The following is a 16,968-nucleotide window of genomic DNA, read 5'->3' on the forward strand; positions in this document are numbered from 1 at the left end:
ACCCTGTACTACTCGCGCAGACATTCTTTCATCTATGAATAGTTTATTAGCACCCCGTAATTCTTGCTAGCTAGATGGAATTTCTGCAAGAGATCTTACTAAAGATAAAGATGGATCCCGTAGCCCTTCAATGGGCTTATTTTTCATCAGGGTATAATCCATCTTAACGATGGGATATGAAGTCTCCCATCAGTTTTGCACCCATTGCTTGACAACAAGCTACACCGGCTATCCGTGCTGTTATTCCTGGCTACTGTTATTCTCCCCAGAACTAAACGATGGTTAAACTTAGGTACGAGGTAAGTCCTGAAGGTAAACCTCTTCTTCTTGAGTGGTGCTTTTCTAAGCCTCACCAGCATGCCGTCTAGGGAAGCATTAGGGTACACCTCGCCAGAATGAGTGAACTCAATACCAAGGTAAATCCATTTTTTGTCTACCTCGCCTGCTGGTAATCTATGATCACCAGCTAAACAGCAGCGGCACTCAATCTGCATCTTCTTCTTCCTGCCAGATGGTACTAGGAACATTTACTATGCGTTGTAATAAAACGTCCAACATAAGCTTTTCATAGCTAGAAAGAATCAAATAAAAAGAACAGAATCCCTTGAATGTGGATTTTCCTGTAATACACCACAACGCCAGATATGACTCTGAAAAAGGGGAGGCGACATATGGAATACACCGTATTCAGTAACCATTCTTAGAAGAAGAAAGCTGCAATTTCCACCGAGATGACGATAACAAGATTCGCCTTTCAGAATTGACAAATGAACCCTGTTCTGTCTCTGCTAATCGATGTCATATTGTATGTCAACACGAATAGCTTCCACCTTCCATGTATTTTCTAATTCAACACTCAATTTGCAACCACACACTTCATACACCTTCTTCACAACAGCAGCAGGGTTCAAATATCTCTCGACGTTTTGCCCTTTCACATCGCCAATTATTTCCAATCTGTCTCCTTTGCAACACCACACAGTCGTATTTTGCTCGTGTCGGAATCTGGAAAATGTCACTACTTCTGAATATTTCACGGAAACTTCATTTAATTTGAGCTTAACGCCGTTAATAATCACATCCATCCGAATACATGTGACTGCTATCGAACCTTCTATTATTTCCAGCGTAACAGAAACAGTGCCCTCTGGTATTGAACTAGAGTTCCACGAAATCGGAGACTGTTCCTCATTTTTTGAGCACTTAACACTGTCAATTAAGAACCGATCCTCAATTATAACAAAATAGCAATTAATTGCATTCAAAGCCTTTTCTCTTCGAGATCTCTTTCGGCCTACGATAAAAGGGACATTCGTAATTTCCTTCTTAGGATTTGCATTATGGCAGAACAGAGAGACGAGTTCTTCAGGTTTCAATAATTTTGTTTCTGAAATGTGAACGAGTTCTTGAGCAGACATTAAACGAAACTCAATGTAGACGAAAACATTTTCAAGAAGATTACGTAATTTTTTAGTCGTTGGATCAACACCTTCCTTTATGAGGTGATTTTTACCCCACTCGTGAACAGCCTCAAACAGGGAATATTCTGAGGAAATTCTCAAATCAATCCTACTTGCTATGCGCTCTACTGTGCTTTTCTGGCAATTCAAGAAATCGGGGGACTTGAAAATGGCTTCTGACTCGTGAACAAACAGTAAAACACATTTATAGATTAGTACATCTAACTTCATGAGTGTTGCAAATTCGTAAAGTTGGCACACGCGCCCGTTGTCAACTGTCACGTGGTCCACCAGAAATTCTTCACCCTTCAGTTTAAGCGTCGGAATTTGATATTTGTCTGCACAGTAGCACACATCGATGGCTGAGTCCACTGAGGGAATTGAGATCAAATCTGTGTACAAGAACCTGCAAGAAAAAGTGGCAGCACTTCAACTCGGGATGAAAGATACAAAATAACCTGACATATTTTTAAAATACAACATGAAAACGGAATATATTTATAAATAATGGGCTATAAACTATAAACATACACTTAAATATTTTTTTTTCATTAATTAATTACACTGGTATATGTTTACTTTTTATTTCTTCAATTTTAATGCAAATGGGCGAACTTATACAATTCTTATGTATAGTTTCCTGTCTGCAATTCATTTGGCTCTGCTAAATCAATTTTTCGCAGAAAATGAAATCAGTCATCCAGGAGAGAGAGAAATTAAGAAGAGAGACAGAAAATCTCTCATCTTATTTCTCGATTAGTGGACGAGTCGCAAAAGCTTTTGTTCTCCCTCTGTTTTGATGTTGTATATTAATGACCTTCTTCTTCTGACGAGAAATCCAGTCCCTAGTGTTTCGAGTGATAAATTCCACCTTCCACTTTGAAAAACTCCAACGCGAAAAAACTAATTTTTTTTCCTGATTTATTACTTCTGCCTGTTTGTGCCCTGGTGGATAATACAGTTGTTTGGAACACCGTCCTCCACACACCGCGTGGAAAAGACCTGAGTTCAAATCCAGTCGATGACGTGAGGAGTTTTTTTGGGACTTTACAAAACACGGATGTGTTAGTCGGTCTCTGGCGTGGATTACGTAGTGGCATAGTATTCATGGTCAGGGGCCACCGGTGGTTTCCCACATCTGCACCGATATGTACTCTGTGATGGAAGGCAGAACAACTGAAAAAGCCAGAAAAAAGTGTAATGTCCGGTTTATGTGGTGTTCTGTTGTTGTGACTCTCGCTTTTGGCCGCAAGGCCCCTAGTGGGACCCTATGTTACCCAAGCCAATTTAAAAAAAAGAATGAAAGAAGAGGAAAAAAAAGAAAAGAAAGAAAGAAGAGGAAAAAAAGAAAGAAGGGGAAAAAAACAAAAGAAAAAAAGAAGAGAGAGAGAAAAAAAGACGGAAGAGAAAAAGAGAGAGAGAGAGAAAAAAAAAAGACGGAAGAGAAAAAGAGAGAGAAAAGAAAAAGAAAATTTGGGTAGCTTGAAAGGGAAGTTAAGCTACCCAGAGAAGGCGAAGTAAGGACAGGGAAAAGGGAATAAAAGTCACTGAGCGAGGTGTTCCCACGAGATCGTCAGAGGCCAAGGGCACTCTGGAGGCCTGTAGCGATACGAGAGCACCGACAGTTCCGCCCAGATGGTGCCAGCTGAATCCCACCCTTGAAGGTGTATAAGTTGATCCCGCACTCCTGAGGGTGTTAGCAATCCTACCCTTATGGGTTCGCAATTTATCCCGCAATCCAGTGGCAGCCGTTTCCGCGTCAGTAATTCGATCATAACCTATCTGCGATGGCATAGGCTTGTCTTTACGTGTTCTTTGTGGTGGTATTGTCCCACATCAGTCTTGGTCTGCTGCGGTCCTTGTGTTGCTCTGTGCTCGGCGATCTTGGCTTTCCTTATGAAAAAGTCTTCTTGTGAGAATATTGTCAGATATGAATCCTCGATTTGGGTTAGGAGAAATTCTTGGTTCTGGGGGGTTGCATTGGATCCTCTTGAGGAATTTTCGCTTGGAATTGTTATAGCAAGGGCAATCGTAGACTAGGTGACTTCATGATTCTTCCTCTCCAAAGTGGCAGAGGGGATCACTTTCCACGCCAAGTGCAGTTAATTTCTGTTTGAATGATCCATGGCCTGTAATGATAAAGGTTGCATGGAGACCAGGCGTAAACCAGGAAGGGACTTTTGGATTGTCAGGTCGATACGCGGCAGGAAGCGTCTTGTGATTTCTACCTTTGTTGTGGTTTCCCAAGAGCGTTGCGACAGATACATGAGGTGATCAGTAATTCTCCTCCTTTCTCGTTTCAGTTTGTTTGCCATGTCCGGTTACAGATAAAGAACTTGCGCTGGGATCCCCTTTCTTGAGTCGAGTGAAGGGCCCTCTTCTAACTACCTCAAGGTACAGTAGGAGGGAGCCTGTTATAACTTGGAGTGCAGGGATGCTGACTGTTCTGCACCCCCTGAAGATGAACAGTAGCGTGAATCATTAAATGGAATCCAGTTTTAGTTTATTTCTCTCCATGGTCGCTTTGGTGCACCGGACAGAGGCTCCATAGGTTACAATTGGGACAGAACTGCTTTATAGATGAGAGAGAAAGAGAGAGCGTGCCTTGGATTTTATGCTCCAATCTGCTCTGCTTATGCGTTGTATCATGGCTGTATATCTTTGGATTTTTCCTGACAAGTATTTTGGATGGGCATGGAAGGTTGGACCAGCGTGCATTTGAATTCCCAGATTCTTAACCTCCAGGAACAGGCGGATTGGGTTATTGTTTAGTTTCATTGTAGGTGGTCTCCTGATTTGCAGTTTTCCTTTCAGTAATATTTCTTTTGTCTTTTCTCCAGAGGTTTTGAGGTTGTGTGTGGCTGCCCAGTTTTGTAGGTTGCGTAATGTCGCATTAACTATGATTCAAGTGCTGCTCTAGTGTCCGCTCCCGCGATAAGAACTAAATTTTCAGCAAAGGCCAGAGGCTGAACCTCACCCAGATCCATCCCCAGGATCTCATCCAAGACGATGGACCAAATAAAGGGCTCCAGGACCGATCCCTGGGGACAGCCTCTGTGGACGTATCTGTGTAGCAGTCGATATTTGTTGACCACGTGGAATCTTTGATTATTGAGGTATGTTCCCAGACAATTATATAGGTTGCTGGGGAAATTTTCCCTCCTAAACCTACGTAGCACGCTGGGCCACTACAGGCAGTCAAAAGGCCCAGCAAAGTCCACTATAAAGAGGTACGCACGTATTGTGGCCGCCCTCCGAACCCTCTGGTTTACCAGCTCTTACTGCCCTAACATTAGAGCAATATATATAATTAAAAAATACATAATAAATTTTTAAAAAATAATAAAAAATAAAATAAATAAATATATAGATAAATTAAAGATAAATAAAAAATAAAGAACAAAATAATAAAAAAATATATATACAGGGTGTCTCAAAAATACACGGCATAACTTCAGGAATGAGTTTCTCATATGTAGACAATAAAAATACATGTATTTTATATCAACATAGTTCCGGAAATGCTTGGTTCCCGAGTTATTAACCAGAATGTCTTATCTCCCGCAGGTGATTTCCTTCATCACAAGGTACTGACAGAATCTTTTGGCTTTCCATTCCGACCATGTATTAAAATCAAGAGCAATCTGTGGATAGGTAAAGATGGACCAACTGTTGGCCTCCACGCTCACTGATTTAAACCCACTATATTTATTCTTGTGGGGCCATTTAAAGTCATTTGTGTATTGGACTCCTGTAGCTGATATGGAAACTCTCCGCAATCGAATTGTGGCAGGTTGTGAGACAATAGGAAACATGCCAGGAATTTGGCATCGTCTTCGCGAGTCCATGAGACGTCGATGTGAGACTTGTATTCAGGCAGGAGGTGGACATTTTGAACAATTACAATAAGGTGATGTGAACAGTTAAGTGTCATAGAGAGACTTTCAAAACTCGGAAACCAAGCATTTCCGGAACTATGTTGATATAAAATATTTTTATTGTCTACATATGAGGAACTCATTCCAGAAGTTATTCCGTGTATTTTTGAGACACCGTGTCTATATATATATATATATATTTATTTGTTATTATTATTTTTATTTTATTTATTTTGCTCTTTATTTTATTTTATTTTTTTTGCTCTAAGAACTAGTAAACCAAACGGTTCGGAAGGCCGCCGCGATACATGCGTAGTTGTGGCCCGCGTCCCCATGGTGTAGACGGACATTGGGCAGTCTTTCCGGGCGATCGCCTGCCTGGTGACAAAACCGCCAGAAACAACACACACACACACTGCATAATATTACACACATTTCTGGCCTTTTACAGTGTTTTCTGTAATCATCACAGTGTACAAAGGCGGAGTTGAACTTTCGTTCAAGTGCCGTCGCACATAAGATAGTCTACATGTCTACATCTACCCACGTGTATTGTGTTTGTAAATTGCATATGTTCTCTGGTCGATTTGTCTACTTTGCTGGACGAAAAAACCCAGTTTCTGGGGAAAATTCTTGCTATCTATGCCTGAGACCTACTATCTCAGCCACGGGGTGAAAAAAGTACATCAGTTCCTAGAATCACCTACAGGATTCAAACCGGTGCCTTTTGCAGGTGTGAGGATTATTTGGTTATTAGGTGGTAGTGGCGTAGTAATGTTTTGTGGAAGGGTCCACCTGTGGTTTCCCACATCTGTGCCATGGTACTTTGTAAAGAAGTTCAGAATCTCTGTAAAAGCCAGAAAAGTGTAATGTCTGATTTGTGTGTCAGAGTAGTGTTATGTTCTGTGGTTGCTCTGGCTGCTTGGCCGTAGTGGAGCTAGTGGAATCCCACTTTTCCTGCCACCACCACTGAGAAGTGAGCCAAGCTGCACATCATTCTCTGGCTGGCCTTCGACAGGGTCGCCTGAGCTTCCTGACAAAGACCAAGTTAGGAAAAAAAAATAGGAAACATAGAACAGGGGTATAGGAAAGACGGGACTGAAAGAGGGGGAAAGAAGAGTAGACTGCAACCAGAGGACTCTATCCCGCACTTGCACAGTGCCAACAGAATCCAACCCTTCTGAGTTGGAGTCTAAATCCCCCACTCGGGAATTCTCCGGAATGCCAGCATCCCGCACGAGAATGGTGCCAGCCAGCTGATCTTATCCTGTAAGGGGTTTGCAGAAGTATCCCACACTATATGATTGCCAGCAATCCTGCATCAGAACAGTGCCCTGGCAACTTGCTACCCTTAAACGGTTAGCAAGTTGCCAGGGCAGAGTCGTCTAGCAGAGAAGGAGCTAACCCACGCCTGTCTGATTCAGGCCTTGGGGAGCATAATCCAACGTTGTTCTCATTTCAGCAATCTTGGCTCGCTTCAGTGCGAAGATTTCCTACGCATACACGGTTATTGCCTTGTACGTGTTTCACCAAGCAGCAGCAGCGAGGACTGTTGGTTACTTGAGTTTCTGTGAATTGCGGTAAAGAATTTGAGCCTACTGTTGTTAGAGGCAGGGCACTCATACACGAGATGCTCCCAAATCTTCTTCTCCAGAATGGCTCGGCGAGTTTCTTTCAATCCATATAGCCATTAGATACTGACAGTGTTCCAGTGATGATAAATGTCACGCGAAAATCAGGTGAGACCCAGTGAGGGAGCGCTGGGTGAGTTTCGTTCATGGATGGGAGGAATCATCTTGTGGTGTCTCCTTTCTGCGCGGTTTCCCAGCTCTGTTGCCATATCACTTGTTGGTGTTGGGTGATTCGCTCCCCGGGCTTAGAGAGGAACAGGTATCCTGTGTATTATCAGACACTCAGCCTAAAACACTGATGGATCCAATATCTCTCTATTACAGAAGATTTAGGAGAAGTCCGGTTGGCCTGCATCCCTAAAATCCACTCATGCACACCTTCTCGATGGTAAACCCTGTTACGTCACTTAGGTGGCAACGAACGTGTAGAGTGGTTCTCTTCAAGACGCCTGGTCAGCGTGAAGAGGAAAAGACCAAACCTTCCAGCATATGACAGCACGACAAAACAAATGGCTCTCAGTCCCCAGCAGCTTTCACTCTTCCTCTTACGGCAGCGAGAGGATCAGAGTGGAAGCAGAGGGTGCTAAGAATCGCTGGGTACTACCAGGCTGCCATGCACGGAAACTGAACTTGGCCTGTTATAACGTAAGATCTTGTCTGCGCGGGTAGACAAGTGGTATCGTCACCGTCCTCCCCACACCGGGTGGAAAAGGCCTGAGTTCGAATCCCGTCGATGACGCGAGAAACTTTAATGGGCTTTTTTCACTCCGTGGCTGAGTTAGTTGGTCTCAGGCGTAGATAGCAAGGTTTTTCTCCCCAGTAACTGGGGTTTTTTTGGTCCAGCAAAACAGGCAAATCAACCATAGAACATACGCAATTTACAGACACAAATACGGGTTAATGTATATAATTACGGGCAACCCTAAAATAATAATTTGATAACGTAAGATCACTCATCGGTGAAGACAGGATATTAGAGCTGGAAAAGGAATTAGAAAATGTGAATTGGAATATCATCGGTTTGGCTGAAACAAGAAGAAGAAATGAATCACTTATAAGTTTATCAAGTGGAAATCTGCTGTACACAAATGGAAACAGAGAAAGGAGTGAAGGTGTAGTTGGGTTTCTGGCCCATAAAGATTTTAAAAACAACATTTTAGAATTCAAAAGCACATCACCAACGGTGTCAAGACTAATACTCAAGATTTCTAAGAGGTACAAGCTAAAGATTATAATGATTTATGCACCAACATCGAGCCATGATGATGAAGAGGTTGAAGAAATGTACACCGAAATTGACAGTCTTCTAGATGAGCAGAAAACCCACTACACTATTATTATGGGGGACTTCAATGCTAAGGTTGGAAAAAGGCAAAACAGCGCAGAAAGAGGAACTATAGGAAATTTTGGAATTGGTGAAAGAAATAAAAGAGGTGAAAGACTTGTGGAATTTGTAGAATCTCAAGGACTGTCAGTAATGAACACTTTTTTCAAGAAAAGGGTAAACAGAAAGTGGACATGGAAAAGTCCAAATGGATTAACAACTAATGAAATCGACTTCATCCTCACTAACAGAAGATATATCGAGAATGACGTTACCGTCCTGAATAAGGTAAATGTTGGAAGTGATCACAGAATGGTAAGATGTACACTTGATATAGATGTAGGAAAGGAAAGGAAAAACCTAACTCGAGTAAATAATACAAAGGTCTTTGAGATAACAGAAGAGGAGAAAAAGCAGTATGTACTGGAACTTAAGAACAAGTTTGAGCTTCTGCAGACTGCTCAGGACCAAGATATCGACGAGGAATATTACAACTTTCTGAAAGTGATAAAGCCCAAGAAACCTATAGGGAAAAAGAAATCCAAAGAAAAAAAATTAGTCAAGAAACACTTGTCATGATGAACCGAAGACGACAAATGAAAAGCAAGAAAAACACTGACAGGGAGAAAATTGAGTATACTGAGTTATGCAAAGCCATTAGAAAGAGACTCAGAGAGGACATAAGAAGATTTAACACAAGAAAAGTAGAACAAGCATTAAGGGAAAACAAAGGACTTAAATCAGCAGCCAAGAGCAGTAATACAGAAAGACAAATGATACTGAAACTGAAGAATAGCGATGGTGTACTTATAAACAGCAGAGAAAGCATAATTCAAATAGCAGAAGACTACTATAGAGAATTATACAAGGACAGGGGAATGATGCCAACAGTGGGGAAGATAGATTGCAAAGTAGCAACACATACGACATACCCGATATTCTTCCTGATGAGGTAGAACATGCATTGAAGAAAATTAAGAATCAGAAAGCCCCGGGAGAAGATGAAGTTACTGTAGAGTTGTTAAAATTGGGAGGAAGAGACATAACACAAAAACTGGCAAGACTCTTCAGAAAGTGCATTAGAAAAGGTGTGACGCCTAAGCAGGGGAATAACGGAATCATAATTTTGCTGCATAAGAAAGGAGATAAATCAGAAATTGGAAATTATAGACCAATTAGCTTGTTATCCCACATCTACAAGTTGTTCACAAGGGTCATTACTAACAGATTAGAAAGAATACTTGATGAGAATCAACCGAAAGAGCAAGCTGGCTTTAGGACAGGATTCTCAACTACGGATCACCTTCACGTAATATCACAGCTAATGGAGAAAGCAAATGAATATAAAACACCATTATGCCTGGCATTTGTCGATTATGAAAAGGCATTTGACTCCATACAGCATAAGGCAATGTTTCGGACACTGCAAAGACAAGGCATAGAAACCCCATATATTATGATTTTGAAGAAAATATATGAGAGTGCTACCTCCTTTATTAGACTAGACAAAAACAGTAGGAAATTTAAAATCGAGAAAGGAGTTCGACAAGGAGACACAATATCTCCGAAGCTGTTTACTGCTGCCATTGAGGAAGCTTTCAGAAGATTAGACTGGTCGCAGAAAGGAGACAATGTGAACGGAGAGTACCTAAACCATTTACGATTTGCAGATGACATTGTGGTCTTAGGCCACGATCCCAAAGAATTAGAGGAAAATCTTAATCAGTTATGCACGGTTAGTAAGGATTTTGGACTAAAGATGAATATGGCTAAAACAAAAGTAATGCTTGATGAACAAGTATGCCACAGAAAGGGAAATAATGATTGAAGGAGCAGTAATTGAAAAGGTGGAGTCATATACTTATCTGGGACAAGTTATTAGCTGTAATAATAATAAACGGCTGGAAGTCAAGAGGAGAATAAATTTTGGATGGATAGCATTCAGGAAATATAGTCACATACTGAAGAGCAATATCCCAGTTTGTCTGAAATGTATACTCCCCACCATGACTTATGGAAGTGAAACTTGGGCACTCACCAAAATAATGGAAGAGAAGCTGAGAACTACACAGCGAAGAATGGAACGAATTATATTGGAAATCAGACTGTTAGATAAGAAGAGAAACATATGGATTAGGCAGCAAACTCAAGTAAAGGACATTGTTATCCAAACTAAAGAACTAAAATGGTCTTGGGCAGGACACATAGCTCGAAGACATGATGATAGGTGGACTAAGAAAATAACAGAATGGTACCCAAGAGGAGCTAGAAGAAAACCTGGAAGACAAAGGCGGAGATGGATAGATGAAATTCATGAGTTTTTGGGTAGTAAATGGATGGCCAGTGCTCAAAAAAAAAGGAACTGGAAAGACCTTCATCCTGCAGTGGATTGAAAATGGCTGATGATGATGATGATTCGCTTCTTTTCTGTCTTGGGGTTATTTGAAAGATTCAGCTGGAGATTTAGTATTTCGGACGGTGTACCTTTCCTCGGGTGGTATTTTTTTTAAATTAAATTATTATTGTATTATATTAGAATTACCCGTAATTGATTACATAAACTCGTATTTGTGTCTGTAAATTGCGTGTGTTCTCAGGTCTATTTGCCGGTTTTGCTGGACGAAAAGAACCCAGTTACTGTGGTAAAATCCATGTTATCTACGTCTCAGACTAATTCAATCACGGAGTGAAAAAAGCCCATTAACGTTCCTCGCGTCATCGACGGGATTCGAACCCGGGCCTTTTCCACCCAGTGTGGACAAGACAGTGACGATACCATTGTGCTACCCGAGCAGACTCCTATGGTGGTAGAACAGAATTTGCCTGATTTACTTCTAGGTACAGTGACTGACAGCCTGTTAAAACTTTTGAGGCAGGGGTGCTAAAGGTGCGGAACCTCCTGCGAATTGATAGCAGAATAAACCAACCTTTGAATTGTATCCAGCTTCCGTATATTTCTTGCTAACCTAGCTTGTCTGTACCAAGTGGAGGCACCGTAGCAAATAATCGGTACTTAGACCGCTTTGTATATGAGGGTCATAGCTTTGTGCTTCAGGCCCCAGTGAACATTGCTAACCCTCCTATGGCAGCGTACTTCCTGATTTTGGTGGCTAGAATATTTGATGGAAAGAAAGACTTGGGTTAATGTAAATGCGTAAGCATTTAACCCCTGAGCAGTTGGATGGGAGTCAAGTATAATTTCATTGTAGGTAGCCTCTTAATTTTTAGTCATTTTTTGTAGTTCTAATTTGTAGCCTTTGAGAAGAGTGGATTTTGTTTTCTCTCATGGGATGGTAAGATTGTGGAATGCTGCCCAGGTCTGGAGATTCATAAGCGCTCTAATTACAATATTTTCAAGGGACACCTTAGTGACCCTGGAAATAATTGCGCCAGAAGGGCAAGGAAGTCCGCGAAGGCGAAGGGCTCATTTCCCCCATGTCCAAGCCCAGAAATTCCTCCAGAACAATTGATCAGAGGAATGGGCCAAGCACAGAGCCCTGTGGACAGGTTATTAGACCAATCTCAATACACCCGAGACAGAGTCTTACGAGAAAACCCCAGCAGAATTATTTCAGTTTCTGAGTTGTTCATACCGGTGCGCATTGCGCCGAATACTATGCTACGTTCAAAGTCACTTAAATGTTTCATCTTGTACGAAATGGCACACCCACACGGCATCCTAAGTATCAACCCACTAAGTTTTTAGTTTTTATTCCAGGAGCGAACTCGAGATGAAGATACTAAAGTCCATTTCGTGATAAGGGTAGGGCTACCTGATAGAGAAGCCATTCGGTGTAAATATTTACCGCTTATTTACAGTTTACCATTGTATCATAAAATGTCCATGCGGACGTGTTGTGTCTTATGTGCTGACATGTGTTGTTTCTTATGTAATAAAATGTCCACTGTAGACTTTTCAAATTAAAACATTAGAAGGTCATTTTAATGCAGATTTTACAGTAATACATTACTATTCCAGACATGACTGTGAAAAAGGGAAGTCGACATGTACGATGGAATACACCCAGTAATTATTCTTGGAGAAAGAAAGCTGCATCTCCCAACCAGATTACGTGAACGAAAATTGTCTCTGAGAATTCAACCAATGTCTGAATCTCTGCATATCGATGTCATATATTATGTCAACATGTACAGCTTCCACCGTCCACATCTTTTTCAATTCAACACTCAATTTGCAACCACACACTTCGTACACCTTCACAGCAGCAGCGGGGGTCATATATGGCTCGACGCCCATTCACTCCGTCAATTTTTTGTAATTTCCATTCCTTGTACAAATCCCGATTTCCTTTAATATCGTATATATGAAATTTTTCTCCTTTGCGACATAATACAGTCATATTCAGCTCCTTTCGGTATCTGTAATATCTCACTTCTTCTGAATGCTGAGAAAGTAGTTTCAGGGAAACGCGGTTTTCAGTGGTTTTCGGTGGTTTCAGGGAAACCAAGTTTTCAGTGGTTTTAGGGAAACAGAACCTGATATGAACATAGTATGTTTAGTAAACACTGTCATCTTAATACATGAAACTGCTAACAAACCTTCTATTATTTCTAGCGTAACAGAAACAACACCCTCTGGTATTGAACTATAGTTCCATGAAACCGGAGACCCTTCCTCATTTTCTGAGCACTTAACACAGTCAATTAAGAACCGTTCATCGCATATAATAAAATTGCAAACAATTACATTATCAGTCTTTTTCCTTGGAGAACTGTTTCGGTCTACGATAAAAGGGACATTCGTAATTTTATTCTCAGGATTTGTAATATGGCAGAACTCTGAAACAAGTTCTTCAGGTTTCAATAATTTCGTTTCTGAAACGAGAGAGTTCTTGAGCAGACAATAAACGAAACCTGATGTGGACGAAAACATCTTCCAGAAGATTGCGTAATTTTTCTGTAGCTGGAACAATACCTTCCATTGTGAGGTGATTTTTACCCCACTCGTGAATAGCCTTAAACAGGGAATATTCTGAGTCAATTCTCAAATCATCCCTATGTGCTATCATCTGTACTGTGCTTTTCTGGCAATTCAAGAAATCAGGACACTTCAAAATGGCTTCTGCCTCGTGAACAAACAGTAAAACACATTTATAGAGTAGTACCTCTAACTTCATGAGTGTTGCAAATTCGTAAAGTTGGCACACGTGCCCGTTGTCAGCTGTCACGTGGTGCACAAGAAATTCTTCACCCTTCATTTTAAGCATCCGAATTTGATATTTGTCTGCACAGTAGCACACATCCATGGCTGCATCCATTGAGGGAACTGAAAAGAAATCCGTGTACAGGAACCTGCAAGGAAAAGTGGCAGCACTTCAACTCGGGACGAAAAACAAAAATATCTACATAAATAATCTGACACGTTATTAAAATACATCATGAAAATGGAATATATTTATGAATAATGGGCTATGAAGTATATACACTTAATTTTTTTAATTAATTAATTAAACCTGCATGCTTTTTCTTATTTCTTGAATTTTAATGCAGATGGATGAACTTGTATATTTCTTAGTTACTGTTTCCAATCTGTAATTCATTGGGCTCTGCCAAGTCAGTTTTACGTAAAAAATGAAATCGGAAATCAATAAAATCAGAGCCATTCCTAATCTAATTGATTTTAGTTATTTTCGTTTCTTTGTGTTCTTAATTCTCGACTAGTGCAAGGGTCACACATGGTTTTGTTCTCCCACTCTTTTCCTGTTGTATGTTAATGACCTTTTTCTACAGACGAGAACTCCTTTCTTTAGATTTTCCAGTGATAAGTTGCACCTTCTACTTTGAAAAACCCTGATGTGCACTAACGGCTTCAACTTCAAAACTATCTCCAACAGTTCTTAAAATAAAGTCCGTCTTGTTGTAACTAATCGCTGTCTCAATTTTTGGAAAGAATCTCATCATCGGCAGCATTCAGATTTCCAGTTAAAGTCATTGGGGATTACCCTGATTTTGACCTTAATTGAACATGGAACGTGAAGGATGTTGCTTCTCACAGATATGTTAAATAATTTTTGCTGCACGCCATTTCTTATAGATATTTTATGGACTCCGTTTCACCAAGCTGAAAATGTATGCAAGAAGAAATATTTGTAATGTATTTGTGCCAAGAAACGTTGGGAATCAGGCTGATTTCCAGTGAACTTGTAGAGAAATCTGATAACATCCATTCATTAAATAACTCCACGCAAAAAGACTTGTTATTTACGTTATTTATTCTTTTATTTTTATGTGCCATCCTCCCGAAAGGATAGAAAACACTTGAATTCGAGTCCTGTCGATTACGTGAGGAATTTTTATGTTTGTTTTTTTTTTTCATAACACGGCTGAGTTAGTCGTTGTCAAGCAAGGGAAACATGGGAGACCATGTAAACTAATCAAAAGAATTACCACTGCGATTTATCTGCTGTTCATAAAATTCCATCTCCATATAGTCAGGGACAGCAGTATGAATATGCAGAGGTGGGCCATCCTGTTGAAAATACATTGTGGGGGGGATAATATAAGGTTATTTAATGAAATTCAAAGAAGATTGCTACGTTTCCTTGTATATCTCTTATTTAGATTTCTCTTAGATGCCCTCACACTTACCAAGGCCCCACCTTTTGCCGCCTGACTGCTGTACACGGTATATCTCACAGAAGATTCTGAGGATCATAAGGGTAATTTCCTTTATTTCCCCTTAGTCAGTGTCCGGGATTCTCTCGCCAATTTGTGGGAGAGCAGACACTTAACTAGGCAAGCAAGGCGTGTGTTATTTAGAATAACAGGACTCAATGTGAAAATAAAACATGAAATTTATTACATACAACATAATATACACTTGAACTAGATAGTATATGATCATGGTATATACAAAGTTGACTCAGAGATACCTTGCATATGTTATTCTTATTCCATTTTCCTTCACTAGTTATTCTGATTTTACAATTATATAAGAAAAAAACATGATTCATTCTTGCCTTATTCCCTAATTAACTCCTAACACTTGAACATTAACTGCATCTATTTTCTTTACTCCTGCATTCAATACTGTTTCATATAGTAATAATCAAATATGCTACATTTATCATTCAGCTTTGTTCTCGCCACACTGTTGCAATATACTTGCAGACAATCTTCAGTATCTTAATTTCCCTCCTTGTTAGTAATCATTCAGATAAACCAATTGTACACAAATCTTCATCAATTAAAACGCTGTATTCAGAGTTTCTCATATAACTTAATTATCTATCATTTAAAACATATTCAGAATCTTTCTTTATTCTAGTTCTACCCCTTTCATTAATTACTCTACTATTTTACTAACTGTCCTTGTTAAGGTAGAATGTACTTAATATATCGCTCACATACTTCTATCTTTTTCCTTCTTCTCCAGGGAGGTTACAGGCTTTCATCTTAGGCTGTCCAGGCTGTCTAGGGCTTTCCTTCCTGGTTTCCTTCATTTGCTTCCTCCCAACTCTGCTTCGGATAATTTTCCGGAATTCTTGGCTACTTAGGTCTGGCATCCTGGATCTCCTGGACTTCCTGCTCTGAATACACAACTCGTTTTCTCCGGGTCACTCGTATCTTTCTCCAAGAGGTCGTTACCTTTCCTGGTTCACTTAACCGTCTGTCATAACTTTTTTTCTTATCATACTTGAACTTCCCTTTACGTGCTACTTTTAACTATTTTCCTTCTTACTGTCTAGGGCCCTTTTTGCACTCCCTATATTTCTGCACTGCCCGACTTCCTTTTTTCACTCTGTCTCCATGATCACTCTTTTAGTCACTTCTCTCTTTCTTCACACTAACCACCCCCAACTTTTCTCTGTCGCTCAAATCTCCTCTCATAGGACTCTCCACCAATCCCAAGAATTCTCCTAACTTTCCGCCTTTTCTATTAGTTAAAAATTTACCACAACCATTTTGCCCCGTGTGCAAACCAAGGCTTGTTCCCTTAATTTTATTGTCTAGTTCTCAGGGCAACACAACCCTTTAATATCTGCCGTCGTCTCCCAGGATAGCCATTTTCGTCTATTCACATTTACAAAATGTTTGTAACTTACCAAAAATCTGCCACAGTGACCTGGTCTTTTTCGACCCAAACGCTAGCCCATCGGGGGACTCACGAGATGCTGCATAGATCACCAACCCATTGTTCTGTTTCCAGTAACTCTTTCCAACTTGTTCACTAATGACCACTACTTCCCTAGTATGGGGCGGCTTTTTTTGTTTACTCACAGTTCACCTCTTTTCTCATGCATTTGCATTTATATGTTGCTTTCTCTTCTATTTGAGTGCTTTTCAATTTGCACATCTATAATCGCTTATTTCTAAATCTAGTATTCCTCCCATATATGCCTCTCTTAAATATCAAAAATTCCCTTTTCATATCAAAGATTTATAATGTCAAAGAATAATTTATTCCCAACTCACAAAATAAAATCTTCCCATAAACTAACTCTTCATATTTGTAAGATCATCGCATTATAGATTCTTGTGATGCCAAACAACACGCGATTGAGAATGGCTATAAGAGGAAAAATCTCCATTGGAGACAAGACCATCACCAAGTTGTGCGCTGAAGTGCTTAGAGGATCGTTCAAGCCGACCATGTACTTGGAAGGGTTACTTGTGAGGGAAAAGTTAAAGAGTATTGGGTGGGTGGTTAAAAT

At 40.2% G+C, this 16,968-nt stretch overlaps 1 protein-coding gene across 1 annotated transcript in view; it reads right to left on the minus strand.

The window, feature by feature from the left end:
- LOC150079982 (BTB/POZ domain-containing protein 6-A-like) overlaps positions 1 to 16,968 on the minus strand; it is a 70,003-nt gene that overhangs the window by 29,735 nt on the left and 23,300 nt on the right. Inside the window, exon 3 of the mRNA XM_090383302.1 lies at positions 13,420 to 13,606. Coding sequence (XP_090239428.1) covers positions 13,420 to 13,606 — 187 coding nt within the window. The remainder of the gene's footprint in view (positions 1 to 13,419; positions 13,607 to 16,968) is intronic.

This window comes from Mastigoproctus giganteus, chromosome 10 (assembly GCF_048544385.1).
Source record: "Mastigoproctus giganteus isolate SK-2022 chromosome 10, ASM4854438v1, whole genome shotgun sequence".
Classification (NCBI taxonomy): Eukaryota; Metazoa; Arthropoda; class Arachnida; order Uropygi; family Thelyphonidae; genus Mastigoproctus; species Mastigoproctus giganteus.